This window comes from Equus quagga, chromosome 2, assembly GCF_021613505.1.
Source record: "Equus quagga isolate Etosha38 chromosome 2, UCLA_HA_Equagga_1.0, whole genome shotgun sequence".
NCBI classification, from domain to species: Eukaryota; Metazoa; Chordata; class Mammalia; order Perissodactyla; family Equidae; genus Equus; species Equus quagga.
In genome coordinates, this window is record NC_060268.1 from 106,274,797 (window position 1) to 106,302,393 (window position 27,597).

At 36.5% G+C, this 27,597-nt stretch overlaps 1 protein-coding gene across 1 annotated transcript in view; it reads left to right on the forward strand.

Annotated features, from left to right (window-relative positions):
- Positions 1–24,187, forward strand: part of TSNAX (translin associated factor X) — a 31,037-nt gene extending 6,850 nt beyond the window's left edge. Inside the window, exons 5-6 of the mRNA XM_046653775.1 lie at positions 18,458–18,585; positions 22,335–24,187. Coding sequence (XP_046509731.1) covers positions 18,458–18,585; positions 22,335–22,712 — 506 coding nt within the window. The 3' untranslated portion in view covers positions 22,713–24,187. The remainder of the gene's footprint in view (positions 1–18,457; positions 18,586–22,334) is intronic.
- The last annotated feature ends 3,410 nt before the right edge of the window (positions 24,188–27,597 follow it).

The following is a 27,597-nucleotide window of genomic DNA, read 5'->3' on the forward strand; positions in this document are numbered from 1 at the left end:
TAGTCACGATGCTGTCCATTACATCCACATGACTTGTTTATTTTATAGCTAGAAGTTTGCACCTTTTGATTCCCTTCACCCATTTTGCCCACCCCCTAATCCTCACCTCTGGGAATCACCTGAAATATCTTTTAGTTTGTAACAGAAAGTACCTGCGTATATCAGTTAAAGCTGGGTGTGTGTTATTAGAAATTGAAGTGATAACTCAAACAGTTCTCTGAGGAGTCATTATGGTATATTCCCAAAGGAGATACATTCCCGTCATCACAATTTATTGTTTACTATCAGGTTTATTTGGCTTTTTAAATAGTATCACACATAATAAAAAAGATTTAATGAATTCGATTTGTGTTGTCAAGTGGTACAATCTTGAATGTGACAAATTTGGCTGGGTTGGGAGAGAGGATCAGAGGTGTTGGTGGGAAGAAGGGTGAAGTGAAAGCTGAAACAATTCTCTAGAAGAAAACGAGAATATCTTGATGACCTTTTGGTAGGAAAGATTTTTTTAAAAGACAAAAAAATTACTAAGTGCTAAAGGAAAAATGGATCAAGTGAATTTCATTAAAATTAAGAAATTCTGTTTTTCAAAAGACATCATTAAAAAGCAGGAAGGCAAGCTGAAGTTTGAGAGAAAACATTTAAATACATATGTTGGATAAAGGACTCGTGCAGAATATATGAAGAATTCCTACAAATCAACAAGAAGGCAGACGATTTTAAAAATGGACAAAAAACTTGAACGGGGCCTCCAAAAGTGAACATTCAGATGGCTAATAAGCATATGAAAAGGTGCTCAGCATCATTCTTTACTAGAGTAATGCAAAGTAAAACCACAGTGAGATGCCATGCATTCACCAGCACAACTAAATTGTAAAGACTGACAATACCATTTAAAAAAACTTCCACAGTATGTAGCTTTAAAACGTGCCTACTGGGGCCAGCCCTGTGGCCGAGTGGTTACGTTCACATGCTCCGCTTGGGCAGCCTGGGATTTCTCCGGATTGGGTCTCAGGCACGGACATGGCACTGCTCGTCAGGCCATGCTGAGGTGGCGTTCCCACATAGCACAACCAGAGGCGCTCACAACTAGAATATACAGCTAATATACTGGGGGGCTTTGGGGAGAAAGAAAAAAAAGTGCCTGCTATATGATCACTTCTGGGTATGTACCCAAGAAAAGTGAGATTTACATACCAAAAGGCGTGTGTGAATATACACGGAAGCAAATATGAATCTCACATACATTCTGTTGGGCAAGATAAGCAGAAACAAAAGAATATCTGCTGTATAAATCCATTTATGTGAAGTTCAAAAAGAGCCAAAATTAATCTAGTAAGGTTAAAGGATAATGATTACCTGGGGGTGGAGATTTGGAGTAGGAGTTACTGACTAGAGGCTTGAGGAAACCTGGAGTGATAGAAATGTTTTATATTTTGATCGGAGTGGGGTAACATAGATGTACACGTATGTAAAAATTCATTGATTTGTACATTTAAGATTTATACAGTTTACTGTATATAAATTATAACTTTGTTTTGGGGGGGGTTGAGGAAGATTGGCCCTGAGCCACAGAAAAGTCCCTGTTGACTGATGAGTTCTTAGCTCCTTTTCCCAAAGATGTTGTTTGTATCAGGAGATCACATCAATAATAATTCTTCGCAAGACAGTCCTGTGGTGAAAATATGTGCCATGTTTAGTGAAAATGGTCATGTCATTCATATGATCGATACTCTGTCAAAGCTCCTTTGGTGAGGTTTCTCTTGGGTAGTCTGTCATCTCTAGTTGGTAGGCAGGGCAGACATGTTTGTGGCAACTTTTGCTTATTCTCTTTGATTTCCTGAAATTTTTATATACCTCTGCCAGTGGAAGTGGAGTGGGGAGGAGGTGAGCTGGGAAATCTAGCACACTCACCTCTGTCAGTGCTCAGAGTTGGTTGGAATCCAGAAGTGGCATTTCTAGGCTGCAGGTATGTGGTAGATATCAGGGATGTAGATCACCAGCAGTCTTGTTTACTGGTTGTTTGTACGTGAGTATTACACTGCCATAGGAGTCCCAGCGAGTGACTGCTGTCGCTCCTTCCCCTATAGCTGGAGTAGTAGCTTTAACTGTACTCGAGGTACATCCATGACAGGCAGATACTTCAATCACACTGGTCCTGCTGCGGATAAATAGGTATGCCTGCATAATCTTGAGGGCTACTGGGTGGTGGAGTTGGTGGTGGGGGAGCAAGTCGATCTCAGAGTTTCTAGAAAGTCCTTCATCTGAAGAAGCACTACAGTCTAAATGTCTGACTACATCAAAGTAAGCAGAAATCCCATCCTACACCTTCTTCTATCCTATTAACTTGGATAACCAAAGGCAAGAGTTTGAGTAACTTCCATAATCTAGGTCATTTTTTCTATCACATCATGCAGTAAACCTATTTTGTAAAAGTTCGTGGCATTGTCATACATATAATAATTGACTACAGTAGTCTTCACTTTGACTTTAATCCATGCGTAAACTTTTGTATTTTTATAAAAACTTGTATATTTTCCTCACAGTGTTGGTGCTTCATCATATGATGTGTTTAGATTAAACTTGTCAATTCCATGTTAGTTCATCGGTAAGCCCTATTAATCCTTGCAACTTAAAGTTCCCCAAATATCAGTGAGACAGCCTAGATTTGCTTTCTTTGGCTCAGTAATCTACGTTGTATGTCCTTCATTCATCAATGAGTAAAGTGTAAGGAAAGACTTCAAACAAGGGTAGGGATCATATAGATAGTGATAGGAAAAGAAACCTAGAAAATTGCACTTGGCTTTTAGAACAAAACAGAGAAATGGAGGAAAAAAGGCAAAAAGGACATTTCATTGAGTCAGTGGAGTGTTTTTTAAATAAGGAAGGAAGCACTGTTTCTTGGATAGAGTTTAGGTAGGGCATTAATAAAATGGGATCAGTCTTCAGATTTTCCCACTTTACTGTATCATTGAGGATTATTATAAGCATCGTATTCTGTTTTAGGTCTTTGTTTATGGTTTGTAAGTTTTCTTTGAAGATTACCTACTCATGGATTAAAAATTTAAGGATTCTCTATATGTCACTTTTCTGTAAGAAGACTTTAAAATAAAATGAGGTTCTTTAAATTGAAGCGATGATTTTTTTCTTAAAGTTAAGGAATAAAGCAGTCAAAGAGGTATGTGGGACTTAAAAATTTGCTCACATTTTATTTGATAAAATAAGGTTATTTATAATTAGAGCAGCATTAACAATATGATGCTTATGAATAGCTTGCTGCATGTAATTGTTAAGTGCTTGTTTTGGTGTTACTCCAAATAGTTGTTCTTTTGACTTGAAGATAAAACAATTCTGGCATTGAACTAAAGGAGTTCTGAGCTTTTCCTCATTAAGAATAGTGCTAATGGCACGCAGAGCATTTCCCTGAGGGATACTTCTGTGAGCCCAAACATTGAGTATCCTACTAATAATTGAACAACAACAAAAAGTTAGGTCTGTTTTCTACACATTTCTTATCAGAATAGATTACACGTTGTCCCAAGGGATGGTTAAACAAATAAATGATTAATTAGTTTCTTGAAATAAATCACTTAAAAAAAATTTTGTGCCCTATCGTGTTTTTGTTTTGCTTGTCTCTTGTTGAAAAAATAACTGGAGAAAATGTCCTTCATCTCAAAGAAAAAATATTTCTTTTCTTTTTTTAGCTTAGTTTATATCACTATAATAATGTAAAAATTGTCATTTAATTTTGAGACATTTTGCTGCACCAAATTGAGTTCAGACCCTAACTAATATTTTCTCTTATCCAGGAATGTGAATGATGGGTTAAGTGGGTGTTTTGGGCCAGTTGGAGATATTTTTTAAGCCATCCTCCTTTATATTCATGACTTTTGCGGTATCCTTAAGTCATAGATATTATTTTTACCACTTCATAAGTGGGGAAATTGAAGCTCGCAGGAGTTAAGCAACTTGCCCAAGGTCATAAGCTAGTAAGTACTACCATTGGTTTCTTACCATATGGATTTAATTTACCTATTGACTTTAGAACCTAACTTCTAGTAAAGGTTTTGTCTTGGCTTAAACTCACCTTCCCCCAAATGTTAAGGTTTTCCTTATAAACCCAGCACACATTGTAGCTCTGATGTTGCTCTTTTTTTCTTATAGCACTTAGTACCTTTTGACGTGCTGTGTAATCTCCTTATATGATTCTTTATTGTCTCTCTCTCTCCCCTACTAGAATGTAAACTCCACAAGTCCCTACAAAAGTTTTTTGTTGTTGTTCACTGATGTACGCATGTCACTTAATAGATATTTGATAAATGTTGACAGAGTGAAGAACAGAACTATTTTAAAAGGGCTTTCTTCTTTGTTCAACCAAATTCCTTATCTGATGATTTGCTTTTGCAAATTTTTATTTCATCATTTTTTGTTTCTCTGAAAGAAAACATGTTTCCAGGGACTATTCCTTAGCCATAATAGCAGAAGTAGGATCAGTATTAATATTTAGAGTTCCAAAGCTCATTATGTCAGTGCAGAGAAATTTGATAAAAGTTCAGCATATTAGCAAAATTGAGAAGTTTCACTGAAAAAATGAACTAGGACATGAAGATCTGTAAGCCTTTGGAATAATAGTGAGAATAATTTAGTGAAAGGAAAGATATAGCTAAAAATTGAATTTGTCTGTTTATGAATGAGACTGAGTGTGCCAGAGACGTTAGTTAAGGTAAAGCTAAGTGCTGAAACAAAGGAATAAATTGCAGCATTTTGATGGCTTAACAAAATAGGAATCGTTTTTTTCCTCAAAGTCCAGGCTTTGTGATGGTGATTTAGTATGCTTTGCCCGCTTAGTCATTCAGGGACCCAGGATCATGGGGCTCTGGTATTATCAGTGCAGGGTTTCAAAGATGAGCCGGGGCATCAGCATGCAACTGGCGGCTTGTGGAAAAGGAGTGAAAGGTGTTGCCTGAGGTTTTTATGGGCCAGCCCTGGGAGTGGCTTAGATCACTTCTGCCCACATTTCTTGGCCAGTTGCATGGCCACACCTAACTTGGGGGGATGAGAAATAATAGTCTCTTTTCTGCCAAGGACAGTGAAATATATTTGATGAATAGTTAATTTTTCTCTGCCTGGTCTCGTAACTTGTTGTCCATTTAGTGGAAAATCTAGGTATATGCATGTTAGTGGGTTTTAAAAATTTCTGAATATGTTTTGATTTGTTTGAAAGCATTCATTTGCCTAATGGAAAATAACTTTACAACTGAAAGAGTGGTTAGAGGATAACTGGTCCAACTACCTCATGTTGTCAATGAGCTTGGTCTTGGAATTGGGCTATCTGACTCGTTTTATCTGTTCTGGTAACACTTTCTGCTAGACCACCTCCTCTCTGATAACTGGTATTTAGTGCTTCATACTGTAATTGTTTTCTCCATAGCCAAAGGCTTTTACCTGATGATCTCAGATCCTATATCTGATTATAGACAGTCATACTTCCTTTAATTTTACCTATACACATAAGTAAAATAAATATAGTTCATATTTGCATTTAAATGTGAGATGATTCAGTAAATGTTTTTTGTGACTATTTTATTCACCATTTAATAAGTGTATATATCATGCTGCAAACTTGTCAGGTGATAACTGTGACCATGAGAAAATCGCTCTGTAGGCATTTTCTGGGTTATAGAAACTCAGTTTGTGAACATTCTTTGTAAATGTCTGATACACACTACTTGGACTGTGCAACTACAAGACTGTGAAGGTCTTTTAACCTGGTTCTCTTTTCATCTCTGAGCATTCCTGTTGCTTTTCTGAAATCATTTTTCAGAAAGTTACTCTTTTGAGCTAAGGTCTGTAAATTCATAGGGGGCTAAGTAGGGAACATGGAAGAGACAGCTTCTTACTCAGTTGTGGACGTTTGCACCAAGTCAAAGTCAAAGGGGTCCTTATTACTTGACAAACTGTCTTAATTTATTATATCTTAATAGGATAAATGGTAGTGTTCCATTAACATAATTTGCTATTCTTAGTTTTATAGTGCATGTAGGGCTAGGGTAACATTTTGGAAGAATAATGGCCTGTTTTAATTGTTGAATTAATGCATTGAAAAGAAAACAAATAGAACAAAAAAACCCACTGCTTTCTTTAAAGAAGTTATAAAATAGTGTCTTTAACAAAAATTAATGCCTATCATTCTTATTTGAATTATTCTCACTTCATTTTAATTCAACAGTTAGAGGACCCTTGTACCAGACTGATATATTGTTCTTTACAAATCGTACAGTATAGGTAGATGCCTCTGCTTTACAAATGAGGAAATGAAGTGCAGTGAAGTTGATAAACTTCTTAGTTCACAAAGCTAGTAAGAGCCTGAGTTAGTTTTTTTTGTTTTTTTGTTTTTTTAAAGATTTTATTTTTTCCTTTTTCTGCCCAAAGCCCCCCCGGTACATAGTTGTATATTCTTCGTTGTGGGTCCTTCTAGTTGTGGTATGTGGGACGCTGCCTCAGCGTGGTTTGATGAGCAGTGACATGTCCCTGCCCAGGATCCGAACCAACGAAACACTGGGCCACCTGCAGCGGAGCGCGCGAACTTAACCACTCGGCCACGGGGCCAGCCCCCTGAGTTAGTTTTTGAGCCTGGGATATCCTCATTTCAAGTCCGTGCTCTCTGTTATACCATTATCATATTTATTTGGAGGAAGACTAGAGGCAGGGGCGGGAATAAGGAGGCTGTGGTGGTCATTTGAGGTGTGAAATGAATAGGGCCTCCAGTTTGGTCTTAGCAGTGGGGATGGAGAGGAAAGGGCATGCTTTTAGATATGGGTTTTAAAAAAAAAAGTGCAGGGGAAAGGGAATAGTCTAGGAAAACCTGTAGCTTTCTGGTTTGACTAACTGATTGAATGGGTATGTTATTTATTAAGAGAAGAAAACAAGATGGAATGGGTTTTGGGTGTGATTACAGTAGTCCACCCTTATCTGTGGGGGATACGTTCCAGGACCCCAGTGGATGACTGAAACCACAGATAGTATTGAACCCTCTAAATGCTATGTTTTTTCCTGTACATGCATACCTGTGAGAAAGTTTAATCTATAAATTAGGCACAGTAAGAGATTAATAACAATAACTAATACTAAAATGGAACAATTATAACAATATACTGTAATAAAGTTACTATAGATCTTAGCAACCTCAGCATACAATTTTTTTCTTTCCTTATTGGAACTTTCACCTTTTCACTTAAAGGAAGTACTTCACAGCTTCTCTTTGGCATATCTGAATTGCCAGCATCACTGCTTTTGTGCTTCAGGACCGTTATTAAGTAAAATAAGGATGACTTGAATATAAGCATTGCAATATTTGGCAGTTGATCTGATGACTAAGTGACCACTAAGCTACTAAGTGACTAATGGGCAGGTGGCGTATACAGCATGGATCTGCTGGACAAAAACGTATGGATTCACGTCCTGGGCAAGATGGAGCAGGATGGCGCAAGATTTCATCACACTGCTCAGAATGGCATGCAATTTGAAACTTACGAATTATTTCTGAAATTTTCCATTTAATGTTTTCGGATGATGGGTAACTGAAACCGTGGAAAGCAAAACCATGGATAAGGGGGGACTACCATAATTGGAAATTGTGGGCATCTAAGTAGCTGCCTAATAGGCAATTGGATAGATGAGTCTAGAGAACTCAGAATAAGGACTCATCTGCAGTTGCAGCCTTGGATCATAGTTTATAAGCTGTAGTTGGATTTACAGACATGGATAAGATTGTCCAAGGAGAGTGCAGAGTGAGAAGACAGTCTAAATAAAGACTGGGTCCTGTGGAACCTTAACTAAAGGAAGTAGAATAGAGTATTTGATGGAATAGGATCCCTGAAGAATCAGGAGAGGATGGGATCCAAAGCTTGGGTAGAGTGACAAGCCTTATATGAGAGGAAAGCCGGCTTTTTGGAGACGGGCAGTTAGGATGGGTGCAGAGGTAGGCAAATGAGGAAGATCTTGTCCAGTAACTCTCCTTTCCTATCATGTGCTGAGAAGGGATGGGAGGTGGGGGAGTGGTTCGGAAATGATGGAAGACTGGAGATACAAGAATGACTCTGAGGGGAATGGGGGTGGGAACTTAACCAGGAACATTTAATAGTTATTGTTAATCATTTTTGAAGTTTACGTGATCAATAAATGTGATCTTTTCTGTTGTGCAGCAATGGGAATGAATGAAGTAGAAAGATTGATTCATGGTTAGGATTTTGCTAGTTAATTGCAGCAGGGCGACAGTGGAGGAGAAATAGGGCAAGATATTCAGCTTGATGCACTATTATGGCCATTTTGGTTGTTGAAATAAAAACATACCTCTGTGTCTATTGGTAAGTAGTATATTATTAACTGTGATGAGTAGTAAAATTAATTAATAATACAAATTTCAGTGTACCTGGTTTATCTCAGAAGCCAAACATGCACCATGATTCCAAGATACTATATTAGTTTGCTAGGACTGCCGTTATAAAGTGCCAAACTGGGTGGCTTTAAATGACAGAAATTTAAATTCTCACAGTTCTGGTGGCTTAAGTCTAAGATCAAGGTGTTGGCAGGGTTGGGTTTTTTCTGAGGCCTCTATATTTGGCTTAAAGATGGACGCCCTCTCTCTGTATCCTTTCTTCCGTGCCCTGTGTCTCTCTCTGTGTCCTAATCTCCTCTTCTCATAAGGACACCAGTCAGGTTGGATTAGGGTCCACCCTAACGGCCTCATTTTAGCTTAAAGACCCGGTATCCAAATATAGTCCATTCTGAGATACTAGGGGTTAGGTCTTAAACATAGGAATTTTAGGGGGAAGTAATTCAGCTCATAATGTACTTTTGGTTTGTGCACTGCAGCCAGGGCAAGTTGCAGAAATCATTATTTTTGGGTGGTTAGACTGGGGAGTTACTTTGGGTTAGATTCAAGGTTAGAGTAGGGGAATTTGTGTTGTACCCCTGAGCCGTGGCCCTCTTCTGTAAACTTCCAAAAGAAATGCCCTAAGGGGAGAAGCAGATGGTGTTTGGGAAGTCTCCTGGGAACTGAGGATATAAACAGGTGTTTCATGCAGAGCGTGTTCCCTCAGGTTGGAGTAGTAGGCTTTGAGATGGTTTCAGGGAGCTTTGCTTTCTTTGAGACATACCCCCTGATGGAGAGGGGCGCAGCTGTTTCTGCACACAGGGAAAAGGTCTTGGGGAAGGGCGTCTGTCCTGGGTTTTACTGAACTACCAAAGGATGGCACATGCCCCCAACAGGTGACATCACAAGCTGCCTTTCTTTTCACCTTCTCCCTTCATCCCTCAATGATTAGAGGAGAGAGGAACACAGATTTGATAAGTGGTGGGGAGAATTGGAAGCTGAAATGGAGGCAGGCCTGTGAATCCCCACATAGGCAGGATCCCCAGTCACCTAATGACTGCCATTTTAATGGAGGAAGTCAGGGGAAGAGTTTGATAATGTTCCCAGTATCAAATCATGGCTAGACAAGGGCATTATTTAGCTAGAGAAAGACAAATCAAAAGATCTTTCCAACAGCATCTGAAAATCAAGAAATGATTTGAGAGTTATCAGAATGATTTGATGAATAATATTTTTTTCCTGAGGAGGATTAGCCCTGAGCTAACATGTTGCCAATCTTCCTCCATGTTATCTGTGGGTCTCTACCACAGCATGGCTGACGAGTGGTGTAGGTCTGCACCCAGGATCTGAACCTGCAAACCTGGGCCACCAAAGTGGAGCATGCAGAATTTAACCACTATGCCACAGGGCCGGCCCTGATATGATGAATAATTTATACTATATCTTATATCACGTGGTAAGCAGTTTTATAATAAATGTAATTTAATGTAGTGAGAGAATAAAAAATACTTTTAAAGTTTTTGATTTATATTGATTTATGTAATAATTTATATTCCTGTTAAAATATTTTGAATATCACCCCAAGGGACGAGGGAGTTTTATGTGCTGACGCAGTAGTTTAAGGGATTACTGTAGTGATTAAGTGAGAGAGGAAGAGAGTGTGATCCTTCGGTATTGGGAAAGTCATCTCTGGGAGATTCAGGAGATCCTCTGATTGCTATTATCTTTTCTACTCATGCAGGTTTGCTTTTAACAGATAAAATTTACTTAGTGAGGTGAAGTGAAAAGAGAGGCTCTGTTGTCAGACGGATATGGGCTTATATTTTTGCTCCGATGTTCCTTAGAACAAAGTATACAATTATCTGAATTTCAACTTTCTCACCTGTACTGTGGGAGCAGTAATAGCTCCCTCATGGATTGTTTTGAAAATTAAATGAAATATGTTTGTGGAAAGCATTTCTTATTTTGTTTGGCAAATAACTGTTAACAAATGTTTGTTCTCTTCCCTACTGGAATGTCGCAGAATTAATCTGTAATAGTGTGCTGAATTCTAAAATTTATTTTCATTTTGGATAGAAACTCATACTATTTGCTCAACATGTACTCTTCAGTGCTGAAGTAAAAACCCTGCCCAGAAAGACAAGATCCAAATGGGTTGCATTGCATTTAAGTTTTACTGTTAGTAGTATGATTGCACATGCTTTACAAAGCTAAGACTTAGAGAGATAGTTATTTTCTATGTATCATTTATGTATTTGAGAGTAGATTTTTAGTAGAGTGGCCTGTGAATCAAACCCACTCTCATTTTACTTAAATATTTCAGTGATCTGGTAAAGCTAACTTTTGAAAAAGTTCAGGTGGTATTCTTGCAAGTAGTTATAAATGCAATTTTAAAAAATTGAGATATGATTTACATACCATAAAATTAACCCTTTTAAATTGTATAATTAGGTCATTTTTAGTATAACCACAAGCTGTTGTACAGCTATCACCAGTGTCTAATTCCGGAATATTTTAATCACCCCAAAAAGAAACCCCTTTACTCATTAGCAGTCACTCCCCATCTTCCTCCATCCCAGTACTGCCAACTCTAGGCAAGTACTAATGTACTTTCTGTCTCCAAGGATTTGCTTATTCTGGATCTTATATAAATGGAATCATACAATATGTGGGCTTTCGTGTCTAGCTTCTTTCACTTAGCATAGTTGTTTTCAAGGCTCATCTGTGTCATAGCATGTATCCATACTTTATTCCTTTTTGTGGCTGAATAATGTTCCATTTTACGTGTGTACCACACTTTGTTTATCCATTCATCAGTTGATGGACATTGGGTTGTTTCTACTTTTTGGCTATTGTGAGTAATACTGCTACGCATTTATTTACAAGTCTTGTGTGAACACATGCCTCAGTCTCTTGGGTATATACCTGGGAGTGGAATTGCTGGGTCATATGGCAAACAATTTTTTAAAACACTAAAAGCCTGGAGAGAAAGTTGAGATGTGAAATTCAAATTTATAATGAAACCTCTGTCTTGCCTGTTTACCTTTATATTGGTTTTTGATGGAGATTTGGACTGGATGTATATTGCTTAAATATTGTAAGAATAAGTAAAAACAATCAGAAGCCTTTAATAGGGTTTCCTTGTATATGTTCTAATAGGAGAACAAGAAGAAAAATAACAAATTACATAAAAGCAACCTACAAACTTCTCTCTTACTGGCAGCCTATTCTGTAAATAATTCTAATTGGATTTCTTCCAAGGCAAAAGCAGAAGGGGAAGGCATTGTTTGATGGAATATGGCAGTAGGTTGAGATTTTTCACCTTGGGGATTATTCACTGAAAATAGCGGATGTCCTTTTCATCAAGTTGAAACATAACTTGTTTAAACATCCTTTTAACTAGATGTGACTAAAAATGCTTTTCAGTGTTTTGGGCTAGATGTCCTTGAACTTTCTCTATGGTATATCATGAAACCTAATTTCTATGGAGCAGAAATGGCCACCTCATCTCTGAAGTAACTTTAATAAACAAACACATCCCGAGGACAACTTAAATAATGACTTTAAATATACTTGAAAATGTCATATTTGATAGCAACCCGCATTAAGAGAGACTGACACAGATGAATTTTGAGGACTCTTGTTCTGTATCCTCTTTGTTCCCCTTTAAAAAATAAATCAGATAATTATAAGACCTCTAATTGTGAACTTCATCTGTTTGAACTTAAGGAATGTTTCTTTCTTAATGGATTTAAATCCAAAGTACTATAAATTAAGTACAATTAGATAGTTCTGAACATTTGAATACCAAATTCTAAAATATTTTTGTCAAAGCCCTTAGAGTTTCATAAAACTAGTGAGGAAGAGCAGGGAGAGATTATTAGAAGCCATTTACTAAACAGTTGAGTCTGTTGAGTATATCAAGTGCTATCTTTGGGGAAGGGAAAAGGAGGAAAGTTGTAAAGGCGTGATCCTTGCCCTCACAGTTCTAGGGTGCAAAATTGGTGGTCATACAGCTGTTCATAATACAAAGCCGACTGAAACATTGAATTGAAATATAAATTTTATGTATTGGGTGTAAAGAGATGAGTGCTGCCTTGATTGTGATGTATCAAAACATTTAAACTTGTTTTTTTTTACGGGTAGAAAAAGATTTGAGAGAGGGCAACATAGGCACAGAATAGCATAGCATACGGTATGAGAGACTAGAGAATAAAGTTAAATAAAGCATGGAGAAAAGCTGAACTGGGGATTCAGTGGGGGGAAAACTGAGTATGTTTTAGATGGAGTTGAATGTAAAGAAGCAGATACGGTAGGAAGGGCGTGAGCTTTTGAGTTATAGAAATGTGTTTTCAAGGGGCTGGCTCCGTGGCCAAGTGGTTAAGTTCACGCGCTCCACTGTAGGCAGCCCAGTGTTTCGTTGGTTTGAATCCTGGGCACGGACATGGCACTGCTCATCAAACCACGCTGAGGCAGCGTCCCACATGCCACAACTAGAAGGACCCACAACGAAGAATATACAGCTATGTACTGGGGGGCTTTGGGGAGAAAAAGGAAAAAAATAAAAAATCTTTAAAAAAAAGAAGAAATGTTTTTTCACTATTCATTATGTCACCTGTTCACTATGTTTCTTAACTTCTTTGAGCCTCAGTTTGTTCATCCATAAAGGAAGGATAGTAATACAGCCACGTAAGATTATGAGCATTAAAAAGATGGCTGTGAAATACCAGATACGTTATCTTACATATAATTGACACTCCGGACTTAGAAAGCTACTCCTAATATTTTATTTATATTTTTTAAAAGTCTTGTTGGAGGGGCTGGCCCCATGGCTGAGTGGTTAAGTTTGCGCACTCCGCTGCAGGCGGCCCAGTGTTTCGTTGGTTTGAATCCTGGGTGCGGACATGGCACTGCTCATCAAACCACGCCGAGGCAGCATCCCACGTGCCACAACTAGAAGGACCCACAATGAAGAATATACAGCTATGTACCAGGGGGCTTTGGGGAGAAAAAGGAAAAAAATAAAATCTTTAAAAAAAAAAAAGTCTTGTTGGAGGCTTCTGGGTATATATCCAAAAGAATTGAGAGCAGGAACTCGAGCAGATATGTGTATACTCTTGTTCATAGCAGCATTATACCCAAAAGGTGGAAGCAAACTCAGTTTTCATCAGTAGATGAATGGATAAACAAAATGTCATATATCCATGCAGTCAAATATTCAGCCTTTGAAGGAAACTTTGATACATGTTACAACATGGATGAATGAACCTTGAGGACATTATGTAAGTGAAATAAGCCAGTCATGAAATGCCAAATACTGTATGATTCCACTTAGATGAAGTACTAGAGTATCCACATTCATAGACACAGATAATAAAATGCTGGTTGGTAGGGGCAGCGGGAAGAGGGAAGTGAGGAGTTACAATTTAATGGGTGCAGAGTTTCACTTTTATAAGATAAAAAGAGTTCTCGAGATAGATGGTGGTGATGGTTGCACAACAATATGAATGAACTTAATGCCACAGAACTGTACACTTTAAAGTGGTTGAAATGGTAAATGTTTACCCTATTTGGTGAATTTAGTATTATTTCATATGCATTTGTTTATAAGACTGCAAACATTTTAGCAACAAGATACTACTAATTTTTTATATCATTCAGCAGTGCTTTGTTGCAGAAGCAAATGGCGTTCCTGTTTGGTTGCCATATAATTTAGTTTCACTAACCTGGACTTTTTTTTTTTGACATTTCAGTAGAAAGGATAGTTCATACCATTTTAAATTTGAAAGATACCATAGAGCTCATGGTGTCTACTACTTTTGTTTTACAGTTGAGGCACAGGCCTGGAAGTTGGTTGTACTTAGTTGATTTTACTAACTACAGATTGTTTAAAAAAATAATATTCATTAAAACCATTTTCCATGCTGTAAATTGTCTCATGTGAACAAAACAACTTACAACTAATGAATTCAGCCAGATATTTTTTCCATTCACAATGGAATGACGTTTTACCATATGTCCACCTGTAGTTGTTGTCTTTGTTAAATAAAATTCACAGTCAGAAATAGTTTAAAAAAATACTGATTTGCTTTTTTTCACTGTTTTCTTTTTTTCTTCTTCTCCCTCTTGACCATTGCTAAACTTTGAAACTTAAACTTATTTCTCTAAAATACTTTCACACCCACATCTAGACTAGTGTTTGACCAAACAGCTGAGCACCATAGTTAGCCAAATTGACACATAGTGTTAATTTTCACATAGTATTGCCGTGAGAAATGTTTAAGTGATAACCTCACTTCTGACTGATTTCTTTCTTCTACTTTGAGCGGCACGCTGGAATTTGTACCTTGACCATCAAATCAATTTGAGTTTATAGTTGTATAGATGTGATCCTCCTCCATCTTCAAGCTTATACGTGTTTATACCCATTCAACTGAGATAATGATTGTTTGGTGGTATCATTGAGACTTAGCATGAAGGCTCAGGAAAATATGTGTGCTCCGCCTTCAACTGATACAGTCTTAGTTCTTTGTTCTCTCCCACCACTATCAATTACCACGTGTAGGACAAGAACTTTGCCACTTATGTTTGATTCCAGCATTTACAGCACTGCTATTTTTGCTCAACATGGCCCTGAAATGTAAGCCAACTACAGGAATTTGGGGACAGGATGATGCCTAGAAATGTTGTAGAAGTAGTGATTTATACTAGCTGTAGTAAAAATGCATATTATAGAGTATATACAAGTCTTATACTTTTGTTGATTTTTTAAGAACAATTCTGATATTATATAGATAGGGGTTTATGTACCCATCTTTGAAATGTAACTCTTGGTGGGTTGTAACTTGACTACAGCATGAGTTGAGGCTGATGATGTAGGTGGGGGTGGAATTAAACAGGGTCTTAGAAGCCATATTACTGATTTTACTTTGTATCATGAGAGCAATGGAAAGCTATTTGGCAGGGAAGTGGTGTGGTCGTAGTTCTATATTAAAAAGGCAAACAGTGCGGGAATGGATGAGAAGAGGTAAGAAATGGATGGGAGAAGGCCAGGAGGGTCTCAGGACTGGCAGAACAAAGAGGACCAGGTTTGGAAGGAATATTGTGAGTTCATGGTTGGACGTGTTGATTTTGAGGTCCCTCTGGTGGGATTGTCAAGTATGCTTTGGACATATGTGGCTCTCAGCCAGAGATGTAAAGTTGAGGGATGGCAGGGTTAATTGAAGCCAAGTGTAGATGAATTTGAGAGAGCCTAGGACTAATAGAGGCAGAGACTAAGAAGACCTGGTAGAGAGGTAGAAAAAAGGGAAACCAGGAGATGATGCTATGAAAGGAACCACAAAGAAGCTTGTTTATAGCAGGAAAAAGTGGTCAGAATGCTGAATGCTGCTAAGATTAAGACTGAAAAAATGTCAGTTAGACTTGTTAAGTATGGTAACCTTAGTGAGAGCTATTTTGGTGTAGAGATGGGCTTAAGCTAGAAGTGTGAGGTGAGGTTAGTGAGGAAGTGTAGCCAGCTACTTGAAGAAATTAGCTCTGAAGGGGAGGAGAGCGACGATGGAGCAACAGTTAGGAGGAATGGTGGGACCGATGGATGGAAGAGATCTGAGTATGTTGAAATATTGACAGCGCCCAGTAGAGAACATAAGGCGGAGCACCCCATACATTGAAGGGAGAATCCATGTTAAGCTTCCTGCTAGGATTGCATCTTGATCCTGAGCCTAGGTACAGGGACTAGCCTCAAAAGATAGAACACCTCCTCAATAGTCATAGGGATGAAGGAGAAATAATACTGTTATTTATTTTCCTAATTTCCTATTGTGTTTATCAGAGTCTAAACAGAAATAGAAACTGCATAGTAATTTGAACAGGGAAAGTTTAATATAAAGAACCGTGTGTGGGCTACCTAGTAATAGGAAAAGTGAACTCTGAACAGGAATATCCGATAGAGGGAGCAGCCCCTACACCAGGGGTGAAGCAGAGTGTCTAACGAAGGAACAAATCTGGGAGAATCCATCCCTCACCTCCACCCTCCCTCAGCTCCTGAAGGCACGGCCCATTGTGTGGCAGAGACGTTTGCTGAGGTGTTGAGCTGATGGAATTCTCTGGGAAACTGTCCGTGGGGAGACGCTATGCCATGAAGCCCCTTGCCCAAGGAGGTGGCTCACTGGGAAGCTGCTCTCTGGAGTGTAGAGGGAAACTGCCCCCAAGGAGATGCCATGTGCTACTGGCCTCTTTGAGCTGCTGATTGCCCCAGATAGAGAAGGCTGTCAGGAGGGGCGCATCAGAACCAGGAAGAGAGCTTTTTCCTTCCTTGCTGTCCTTCCAGTGCCCTCTACCAACAAAGTTTAATATTGTGCCAGCTGGCAAAGGAGAAATGGGTTTTAGGGTCCACTTCCATTATCTGAAATAATGGAGCTGAGAAACAGTAAGTTGATCAATGGCACATCTATTATTGACCTTTTAAGTTTTTTCCATTATTTTACCATAATGATTGTAATGATGAGCATTCATGTACATAAATCTTTGTGCACATATCTTCTATTTAGCTCATTCATAAGAAGTAACCATATTAGAGCATATTTAGAGATGTGCTGGGTGGTCCTTAAGTTTTGCTGTTTGCTTTTGTAAACATGAAGTATTTCTGGAAGGAAATGAGAAATATAGATGTTTTTAGGTAAGGGAACTGGGTGGTCACCTATTCATAAACTGAAATTTTACAAAAATATTTTTATTGTAAATGTAAAAGATGTTATTTGTTTTGTTAAACTCAACTTTGTTTCATTTTTCAGCATGTTATGGTTTATTAAACAAAGTTTCCTATTCTGTTATCTTCTAGTCTGTCAGCTGAAGGCACCTATTTTCTGACCTTACTTTAACATCATTTGTGGCTCAAAATGAGTCAGGATATTTTCATTTAGTTTTTTCTTATCGCTGTCAAAACCAGGTCATCCATTTCCCTTTGTGTCTTTGACCCTTGTGTGGCGTTTGATGTGACAATACCGTAGTGGTCAGCCTTCTCAACACTAATATTGCCAAGCCTGATTTTTATTGTCAGCTGCTGGGAGGTTGTGTGAGTAGCAGGACTTGGTCGTAAAAAGTGGTAAAGAAACAACTTAAATACTGATTATTCTGCTAAGTTAAGTTCTGAGTTTTCTTTCCATAATCAGACTTTATTTTCCTCTTCTTGTTTTTACAATAAAGCTTTCAAAAAGGAGACTAAGACAGTTTCCTAACCTAACAATAATGATAATCATTTTAAGAAACATTTTTTCCCTGTTAGTATCACCTTACAAACAAAGACATCATAAAATAATATTGAAAATTAGGGCTATAGAATTTAGTTGTTTCTAAACACTTGAAAAACTATTTATAGTACTATTTTTGACCTTTACCAAAATTTATTTTTAATTCAGTGTGACTTTTGTAGAATTTACATCTGGTGCAAAATTGTGTTGCCTATTAGCTATTTTTTTTTTAACTTAAACTACTAAAGCAGAAAGGAGTTATCTCTTCTTAGATTGATTTTGTACTATGAGGAGAAAAACAGTATTTTGTATTTTGACACTTTAATTTGTATTATTTCAAATGTTTTTTTACCTATTAAAATTTTAAGAAAGGTCCAAATAATCTTTAATTTTGTGTCTTATTTGATTGAATCATTGTCTGTTTGCTGCTTAAGGGATCAAAAAATAACCTATTGTATAGTTTCTATGAAAGCTTCTTAGAATTTTTGTAATAGCTCTTAAATTCTTAAAAAAAATTTCTTCTAAAAATCTTTGACGTTTCTCTGTAAGAAAGAGAGTAGATTTTTAAGACTAATGATTCATGAAATAGAAGTAGTTGAATACATTTTTATTCGATTGTCTGTCAAGTTCAGTCACAGAAATGTTTGCTGTGTTCAGTGCTAGTCCCCACCGTCTACCCCCAGGAGATTCTTTGTATTCTAAGTATCAAATCTAGTGCTAGCATTATAGTAGACATCGGTTAAGCTTTTGTTGAACTAGGTAATAATCAATTGGAAGTTCTTTATTATGATCTTAGTAATTTAGTGGTTGTTTCTTAGTAATTTTTTTGTTTTTTCAGGACTGCAGGAATATGTGGAGGCTGTCTCTTTTCAACACTTCATCAAAACACGATCACTTATCAGTATGGATGAGATTAATAAACAATTGATATTTACAACAGAAGACAATGGGAAAGAAAATAAGACTGTAAGAATTTAAAATCATATTTCACATTTATTACATAATTTATTTAATAATATAATGATTGTAGGAGATTTACTGGCTTATAATGCTAAGAATATTGAGATGGCTATATTCTTTGTAAAGTGTGGTTTCATAGATTCCCAACTAGGGAAATGGTCTTTTTAAGTGTTTTAGTTAGTGAATAGAACAAGAACATGTATGTTGGGGGAAAATAATACTCTTTATCTAAAGCATTGTTGAATGATTACTGTAAGTCCACTTTTGGTTTTACAGTGTATTTACTCTGTGCTCTTAATAAGCACTGTCTCATTTAATCCTTTTATTAACCTTAAGAGGTAAGAATTATCACCCTCATTTTACAAAGAAAGAAACAGACTTTTAGAGAGTTCAAGTATCTTACAGAAACCACGCAGCCAGTGTGACAGAGCTAAGCTTTGAAACTAGGTGTCTTGAATCCAAGCCACTGCCCTTGTCCACTCTGCCAGTCTTTCTCAAAGTGTGCTCTAGGGATCCCTGTGCCAGGTGTCCATCTCCAAGAAGCAAAGGATTCGATTTAAAGGTTTTAAATTAGGCAGTGTATAGCACATGACACATATGTGCTCAATAGTTAGCTGTCGTTATCCAAGTTAATATGAAGTTGTGATATAGTGAGAGCTGTTAATCACTTACTCAGTTCATAATGCTTGTATCTGAAAATTATGTAGCTCTTGTGAATTAAGAGAAACTTTTGAGGTTTGACTTTTAAATAAATACTGGGTTTTTTTTGGGTTTCAAGATGTGGTATCCGGGCAGCGAGGTGAGATTTTGAATATTTGATACCTCCTGAGATACCAGGACACTTAAAGATAAAATTAGTTTCTTTCCTTTCGTTATTTTCCTTCATCTTTTCTTTCTCTCTCTCTTTTTTTAAACATCACTCAAAGAATCAGGATAGGTAGGCAGAATATAGAAGAAGCTGTAGAAATAATATTTTCTTGAATATTAACTAAAATGGTAATATTGAAAAGTGAGAATTTGGCATGACAGTTATAACTTACTCTAAGGAAGCTATGCATTTTCTCAATTTTTAAAATTATATGAAGTTTATTCAGGAGGAAGTTCATTTTGAGAAGTAAAATTCTTTCATATTTTTGATTCATTTAGTGAAGATTGAATTACACAAAGCAGTAAGGTAAGCCTATTTGACTCTGCTTCTTAAATATATTAGGGAAGTTGCCATACCTTCCTTTCAAGTTCTCTAAATCCAAATGGAAATATCAGGGCAAAAAGGTAAAGAGAATAAAAGAGAATAAAGTAAATGCACTGTTTTCAGGATTTAGGTAGTAAATTATTCAAAGATTATGGTGTCATATTTATAAACACTTTTCAAATTGTTAAGACTACGTTCATAAATAATTTTTCCTTTTACTGCTAAAGATTCTTGGTGCTGAAAATTCTGGGAATTTGATAGGAAGGTATTTTGCTCTGACTTGCTTATTGAGGATATTGTCAAAACCATTTAAATTTTTTTAAAACTCTTTATTATGGAAAATTTCAAACATACAGAAAAGTATAGAGAATGCTATATAGAGAAAGTATAGAGAACACATGACTACCCACATACCGACTACCCAGATTCAATAATAGTTAACATTTTGCCGTATTTGCTTCATCTAAGTACTTTTTACTAAACCACTTTAAAGTAAATTATAGATGTCATGATATTTCACCCCTAAATACTTCAGATCTGTGTTGAAAAACTGCGTTTTAAGTCATTTTCTTTTCCCTAGTTTCTAATATACATTATCAGTAAAGCAGAATTTATTTCCATGGCAATTTTAGTTGAAATTTGTTAATTTTTTAACATACTCAACTTCTTAGTTGTAACCAGGGAACTCCTTCTTTCTAACGATAGAATCAAAGAACATCAGTATTTTCTTAAGCAAAAGTTGTTTTTATAAACGACTTATGAAATGCAGCCCTCCCCCCAACCCCCAAACCCAATCTACTTTTTCTGAAAAGATGCCAGTTCTCTAATAATTAATAGAAAGAAAACATAGCAGGTATTTTTATGTCATGATGTAGTTTCAAAGGCATCAGAATAATTGGAAAGTCGACTTTGGGCACTCATCCAATTCTGCCATTAGCTACCTATATTACCTGTGCTGTTTCTTGTTCTCTACGTTCAGAGGTTTGGACCAGATGGTCTCTGAAGAGTCCAACCATATATAATGAATGAGTGAATATTTACTCAAAGTTAAATTTGACTCATTTCCTTGCTTAATTCTCTTATTACCTATAAAGTTTAAATTCCTTACTGTGACTTTCTTCCTCTATCTTTCTAGACTCATCCTGCACTACTTATTACTTTAAACTTTACTCAAGAGAAATACCTCACTAATCCCTCAAATATACAGTACAGTTCTCCCCTGCGTGCCTTGTAGTTCCCTCTGCGTAAAATGTCCTCCAGTAGAATTGCAACTTCACCTAGCTAAGTCTCATACAGACTTTTAATAACAATTTAGGCATCGCCTCTTCCAGAAAGAATCCAGTAGAGAGAGGGAGAAATTGATGTGGACAGAGGAGCTTGACATGGTGATGGTAATGGTGATAGTAGCTAACATTTATTGAGGATTTGCTTTGTATTGGGCATTATGCCAAGAACTTGGTAAATGTTATCTCATCCTTAAAATAAACCTCTGAGGTAGGTACTGTTATCCCATTTTACAGATGAGGAAACTGAGGTTTAGAGAGATGAAATAACTTGCCCAAGGGCATACACCTTATGAAGCAAGGTCCTGGAAGAGGTGGGAGGAGATGGGTCAAGGTCATTTGGAAGAGTTAACCTCAAACAAGAGGAGGGACAACTCATCATCTGAGACTGGAGGATAGAAGGTAAAGACGGGTGTGGACATAAATAAGTTTTTTTTTTTGTAGGGATAAGGTAATTGAGAGAGCTTGTGCCTAATGATCTGGCAAATGGCCAGGCCAGTGAAAGTAGGCAAGATTGTCTACTGAGAGTGGAGTGGTTTGGGATTGAGTAGGGGGCTGAGGAGAGTGCTGAAGATTTGGAATAGTGTTTGAAGAGACTGGAGAGAGAACTAAGAATAAGTCAGAGGATTGGTGAGTAATTTGTAGCGGTACAAACTATATAATAGTTGTGATTATTATTATTGTTTAGCTCAGTGGTATTCAGCCACTTGAATAAAGCACTAACAAGAGTAGATTTTAATATTGATTCAGGGTTGTGTTTTTGCTGGGCAGGTGCAGTAGAAAAATAGGAGTCTAAAGGAACTGAGGAGGTTGAAGTGAGAGAGTAATAAATCATGATAGTCAGTGCTGAGTGGGAATAGAAGAGAGGCCACAAAGGGCCTAAGTGACTTAGGAAAAATGGAATGGATCACAAACCTTGGAGGGCTTTATGATTTGTCATTTAAATAAGTTAGCAATTGTCATGCAGTAAAGTTATTAGGCCTTGTTTAAGAATGTTTCAATTTTATTTTGTATGTCCAGTGACATTGGAAATAGTTGATTTTATAATGATACAGTATTAGATTTCAAAATTATCTTGAAGTCCTTTAGTTCAACCCCCTACCTAGGGCATGAATTCCTCTTGTAATGTCCCAAATGGTCTTTTTATTTAGAGGAGATTAGTATGACTGATCTGCTTTTGATTTTGTACCTTATAATAAATGTGATACTTGCATGTTCACTCTTTTTCACAGTGTATTTTCTTTGTGTGTGTGTGTGTGTGTTGTTTTTTTTTTTACCAGTCCTGCTCTGATGCACAGGATAAGCAGTTTGGTACTTGGAGACTGAAAATCACACCTGTTGATTACCTTCTGGGAGTGGCTGATTTAACTGGAGAGTTGATGCGGATGTGTATTAACAGTGTGGGGAATGGAGACATTGACACCCCTTTTGAAGTGAGCCAGTTTTTACGTCACGTTTATGATGGGTTTTCATTCATTGGCAATACTGGACCTTATGAGGTTTCTAAGAAGCTGTATACCTTGAAACAAAGTCTGGCCAAAGTGGAGAATGCTTGTTATGCCTTGAAAGTCAGAGGTTCAGAAATTCCAAAACATATGCTGGCAGATGTCTTTTCAGTTAAAACAGAAATGATTGATCAAGAAGAGGGCATTTCTTAGAATATCATTACTCATTTATTATTCTCTTGAGAACTAAGAGAGACCAATTTGTAAGACTGTTATTTAGTATTTCATTTGACTTTATTGTGGCTTTTACATAGAAATGTTTTTGGTTGTACGTGTTTTAAATTGTATACAAGCTGTACATAAAATTATCGAAATGAATCGTTTCTTATATCTTACTCATGAAAGTTTGCATACAGATGTTTGCAGATATGCCTGTTTGGATTTTTGCTGGCTAAACTTCATCGTTTATCTTTGTAATGTGAACCATGCTTCAGAGTGCACTTTCTGCCATACCTACTTTAATTTACGTTGTGTGAAATTTGGAGTGGTTATATTTAGTGGAAGCCATTTATAGTTTAAGTTGGTGATTTTGTTATATAAAGATTTCTTAGTTATACGTCTGGATTAGAGCTTCCTGTTTAAATTTCTTGGTAATATTGTGCCAAGTCTCCAAAACAGGCTTATTCCATAGAATAAGAATTAAAAATTATTAAGTTATCAGTATACTTTAATTTTATGAGGTATTGTAGTGAGAATTCCTATTATATTCTGGCTAATTTTAGACCATTTTGAATTCATATGAAACAGCCTTTTAGAAAAATTGACAATAACCCAGATGTTAATTTCTACATGAAATTTTTGTCCTTTATCACGGAAAGTCTGACAGAGAATTGGAGCTCACATTGTAATATTCTCACTGGTGTTTGAGTTTAATTATATACTTGCACATACAACTGAAAAGCTTTTAGTAGTGAGTATTTAGCAATTTTTTTTTTGTCGTTATATCACATTAGGCATGTTTGGAAGCTTTCCTATTCTAGCATCTATAAGAAATTACATTTAAATAATTATAATGAAGTTTTGAAATACTAAGTTAATCCAAGCCTTTATAGTTGTCCAGTTGTGTTAATTGATAATATAAAAAGTTGCCAAAGAAAATTTATCATGTACAATTCAGCAATAAGACAATTGTCAACACAGTTGGGAATAACAATGGTAGTCTTTAGCAATATTTAGAATTGAAATTTGCCTACTGAAATTAGTTATAGATTATTCCCTGTGATGTGAAACTGATTTGAGCATGACACTATTGGCTTACAACCAGACATTTCCATTTGGTTTTGTGAGTTTTGAGAATCTAGATAATGAATTTTATTTTTGGAAAGATTAGCAGCTCTGTTTGCAAGGGCTTCTTCTTCGAAAGTGTAATTTTCCAAAAAAATATCACCTAAAGGAAAATAGAGCATAGACATGCCTAATAAGTTAGGTTTGTTGTTTGTTTTGGTGGTAGTGAGTTTTCTGGTTTTCCTTTTTGAAGATACACTGCTGAAATACAGTCTTGTTACACATTTTTGTTTCTTCTGCCACTTGAAGTTAAATTTATAATGTTAAAAGTAAAATGATAGATTGATAAATGTCTTACAGATGTTTAGAACTGAAGTCTTTGAATAAAATATTAAAATATGAAAGTTAAGCTTACTTTTTGATCATATTGAGAATTACTTAATCAAACTGTTGTAGAATTTTAAACAGGAAACCTAACATAGACTAGCTTAATAATGGTGATTTATTATTTCTTAAGATAAGCCCAGGGGTAGGGAGAATTTCAGAAAAGACGTCTCTTCACATCTCATTGACCCAAACTGGGTAACATTCCCATCCTCCTAAACCAGTTAGTGTGAAGGAGAATGAGATCACCTTGATAGACCAAGGTGCCTTTTATCCAGGAGGAGAAGGACAAACACAAGAAACCAAATTAGGGCATTGCCATCATAGGAGAAGGGGAAAATGGCCTTTGGGTAGGCAGTCAACAGTATCTACTACATGTGGATTGATGCCACTGCTCTTGATACAGTTCCATGTTGCATGTTATATTAATAGAGTGGGTCTTAGGCTGGGATAGTAGAGGATCTCTAAATATATCCTGAATATTCTCAGTTTTAAATTAGTTGCTTGGATAGCATCATCTGTTAGAATGTTTTTCATCTTTATTGTGAAAAGAAACTGGTTCTAGGTCACATGGCAAATTGCTGACAGAATTTTGAAATAAAATTGGGTTATTTCCTTCATAAGCAATTCCTGCATGTATTAAGTGAGTGGTTTTCAAAATGCAGGTTGCAGAGCCCTGGGGCTTTTTGAAGGTGCCTCCAAGAAAGATGCTATTTAAATGAGAGATTGGTAGAATGGATTTAAAAACTTGATCCAAATTCTGCTGTCTACAAAAGACTCACTTTAGATTCAGAGACACAAATAGATTAAAAGTAAAAGGATGGAAAAAGATATTCCATGCAAACAACCAAAAGAGAGCTGGACAAAATAAACTTTAAGTCTAATTTTTTTTTTTTTGCTCGAGACAAAGAACAACCTGTAATGGTAAAAGACTCAATCCATTGAGAATATATAACAATTATAAACATATATATATTTAACAGCAGAGCCCCAAAATACGTGAAGCAACATCTGACAGAACTGAAGGTAGAAATAGACAGTTCAGTGATAGAGGGGCTGGCCCAGTGGCACAGCGGTCAAGTCCACATGTTCTGCTTCTCGGTGGCCTGGGGTTCGCCAGTTCAGATCCCGGGTGCAGACATGGCACCACTTGGCAAAAGCCATGCTGTGGTAGGCATCCCACATATACAGTAGAGGAAGATGGGTATGGATGTTAGCTCAGGGCTAATCTTCCTCAAAAAAAAACACGAAACAATGATAGAGACTTCAATACCCTACTTTCAATAATGAAGAGCAAGATGGATCAGTAGGGAAATAGAGGACATGGGCAACACTATAAACCAATTGGACCTGATAGACATATCCACCCAACAGCAGCAGAAGACACGTTTTGCTTGAGTGCACGTGCAACATTATCCACAAAACATCAGGTGACAAAACAAGTCTCAGTACATTTAAAAGGTTGAAATCATTCAAAGAATGTTCTCTGACCACGAATGGAATGAAATTAGAAATTAATAACAAATAAATTGGGAAAATTCACAAATATGTGGAAGTTAAGCAACATACTCCTAAATAACCAGTGGGTCAAAGATAAAATCACAGGGAAATTGGAAAATACTTCAAGAGGAATGAAAGAGACACAATATACAACTTATGGGATGCAGTGAAAGCAGTGCTCAGGGGGACTTTATAGTTTTAAGTCCCCACATTTAAAAAGAATGATATCAGATCAATAACCTAAACGTCTACCTTAAGAAACTACAGAAAGAATAGCAAACTAAACCCCAAAGCAGGCAGAAAAAAGGAAATAATAAAGATTAGAGCAGAAATAAATGAAATAGAGAATAGAAAGACAATAGAGAATATCAGATCAAATGCTGGTTCTTTGAAAAGATCAACAAAATGAACAAACCTTTGGCTAACCTGACCAAGAAAAAGATGGCTAAAATTAGTAAGATCAGGAATGAAAGAGGAGACATTACTACCCACCTTACAGAAATAAAAAGTTTGTAAGGGAAGACTCTGAACAATTGTATATTAACAAATTGCATATCCTAGATGAAATGGACAAATTCCTAGGACTCACACACTACCAATCTGACTCAAGAAGACATTGAAAATCTAAATAGAACTATAACAGAGATTGAGTTAGTAATCAAAACACTCCCAATGACAAAAAGCCCAGGACCAGATGACTTCACTGGTAAGTTCTACCAAACATTTAAAGAAGGATTAACACCTGTTCTTCTCAAATTCTTTCAAAAAAAATGAGGCAACACTTTATAACTCATTCTCTGAGGCCAGTATTATCCTCATACCAAAGCCAAGACATCACAAGAAAACTATAGATCAGTATCCCTCATGAATATAGATGCAGAAATTCTCAACAATATACTAGCAAACCAAATCCAGTCACACATAAAAAATGGTTATACACCATGACCAAGTGGAATTTCATCTCAGGAATGCAAGCTTGGTTCAACATATGAAAATCAGTATAATGCACCACATTAATAGCATGAAGAGGAAAAATCATAGTTCATCTCAATAGAAACAGAAAAGTCATCTGACAAAATCCAACACCCTCTCATGATATAGACACTAATAAACTCAGAATAGAAGGCAAATTTCTCGTTCTGATAAAGGGCACTTATGAAGAACACACAACTAACCTTGTCTTTAATGGTGAAAGAACTGAAAGCTTTCCCTCTAGCATCAGGAACAAGACCAATTCTATCCACCTAGCTAAGGCAATTAGGCAAGAAAAAGAAATAAAGGGCATCCAGATTGGAAAGGAAGAAGTAAAACTATCTCTATTTGAAGATAACATGATCTTATATATAGGAAATCCATAAAGAATCCTCAAAAAACCAAAAACAATTAGAACAAATTCAGAAGGTTGCAGGATACAAGATCAATATATAAAAATCAGTTGTATTTCTATGCACTAGCAATGAAAAATCTGAAAATAAAATCAAGACGACAATTCCATTTACAATAGCATTAAAAAATAAAATATATGGGAATGGATTTACCCCAAGAAGTGCAAATTATACGCTGAAAGCTATAAAAACATTGCAGGAGAAATTAAGACCTAAATTAATGAAAAGACATCTTGTGTTTTTGGAATGGAAGATTTGTATATATTGGAATGAAAGTTCCATTGTTGTTAAAATAGCAATATTCTGCAAATTGACCTATAAATTCAACATGATTCCTATAAAAATTGCAACTTCACTTTGCAGAAATGAACCATCTGAACCTAAAATTCATTTGAAAATTCAAAGGACGCAGATAATAAAACCTTTGAAATGAAGAACCTAATTGGAGGACTCAGATTGCCTGATTTCAAATCTTATGACAAAGCTACAGTAATCAAGATAGTGTGGTACTGGCATAAGGATAGATATACAGATAAGTGCAATAA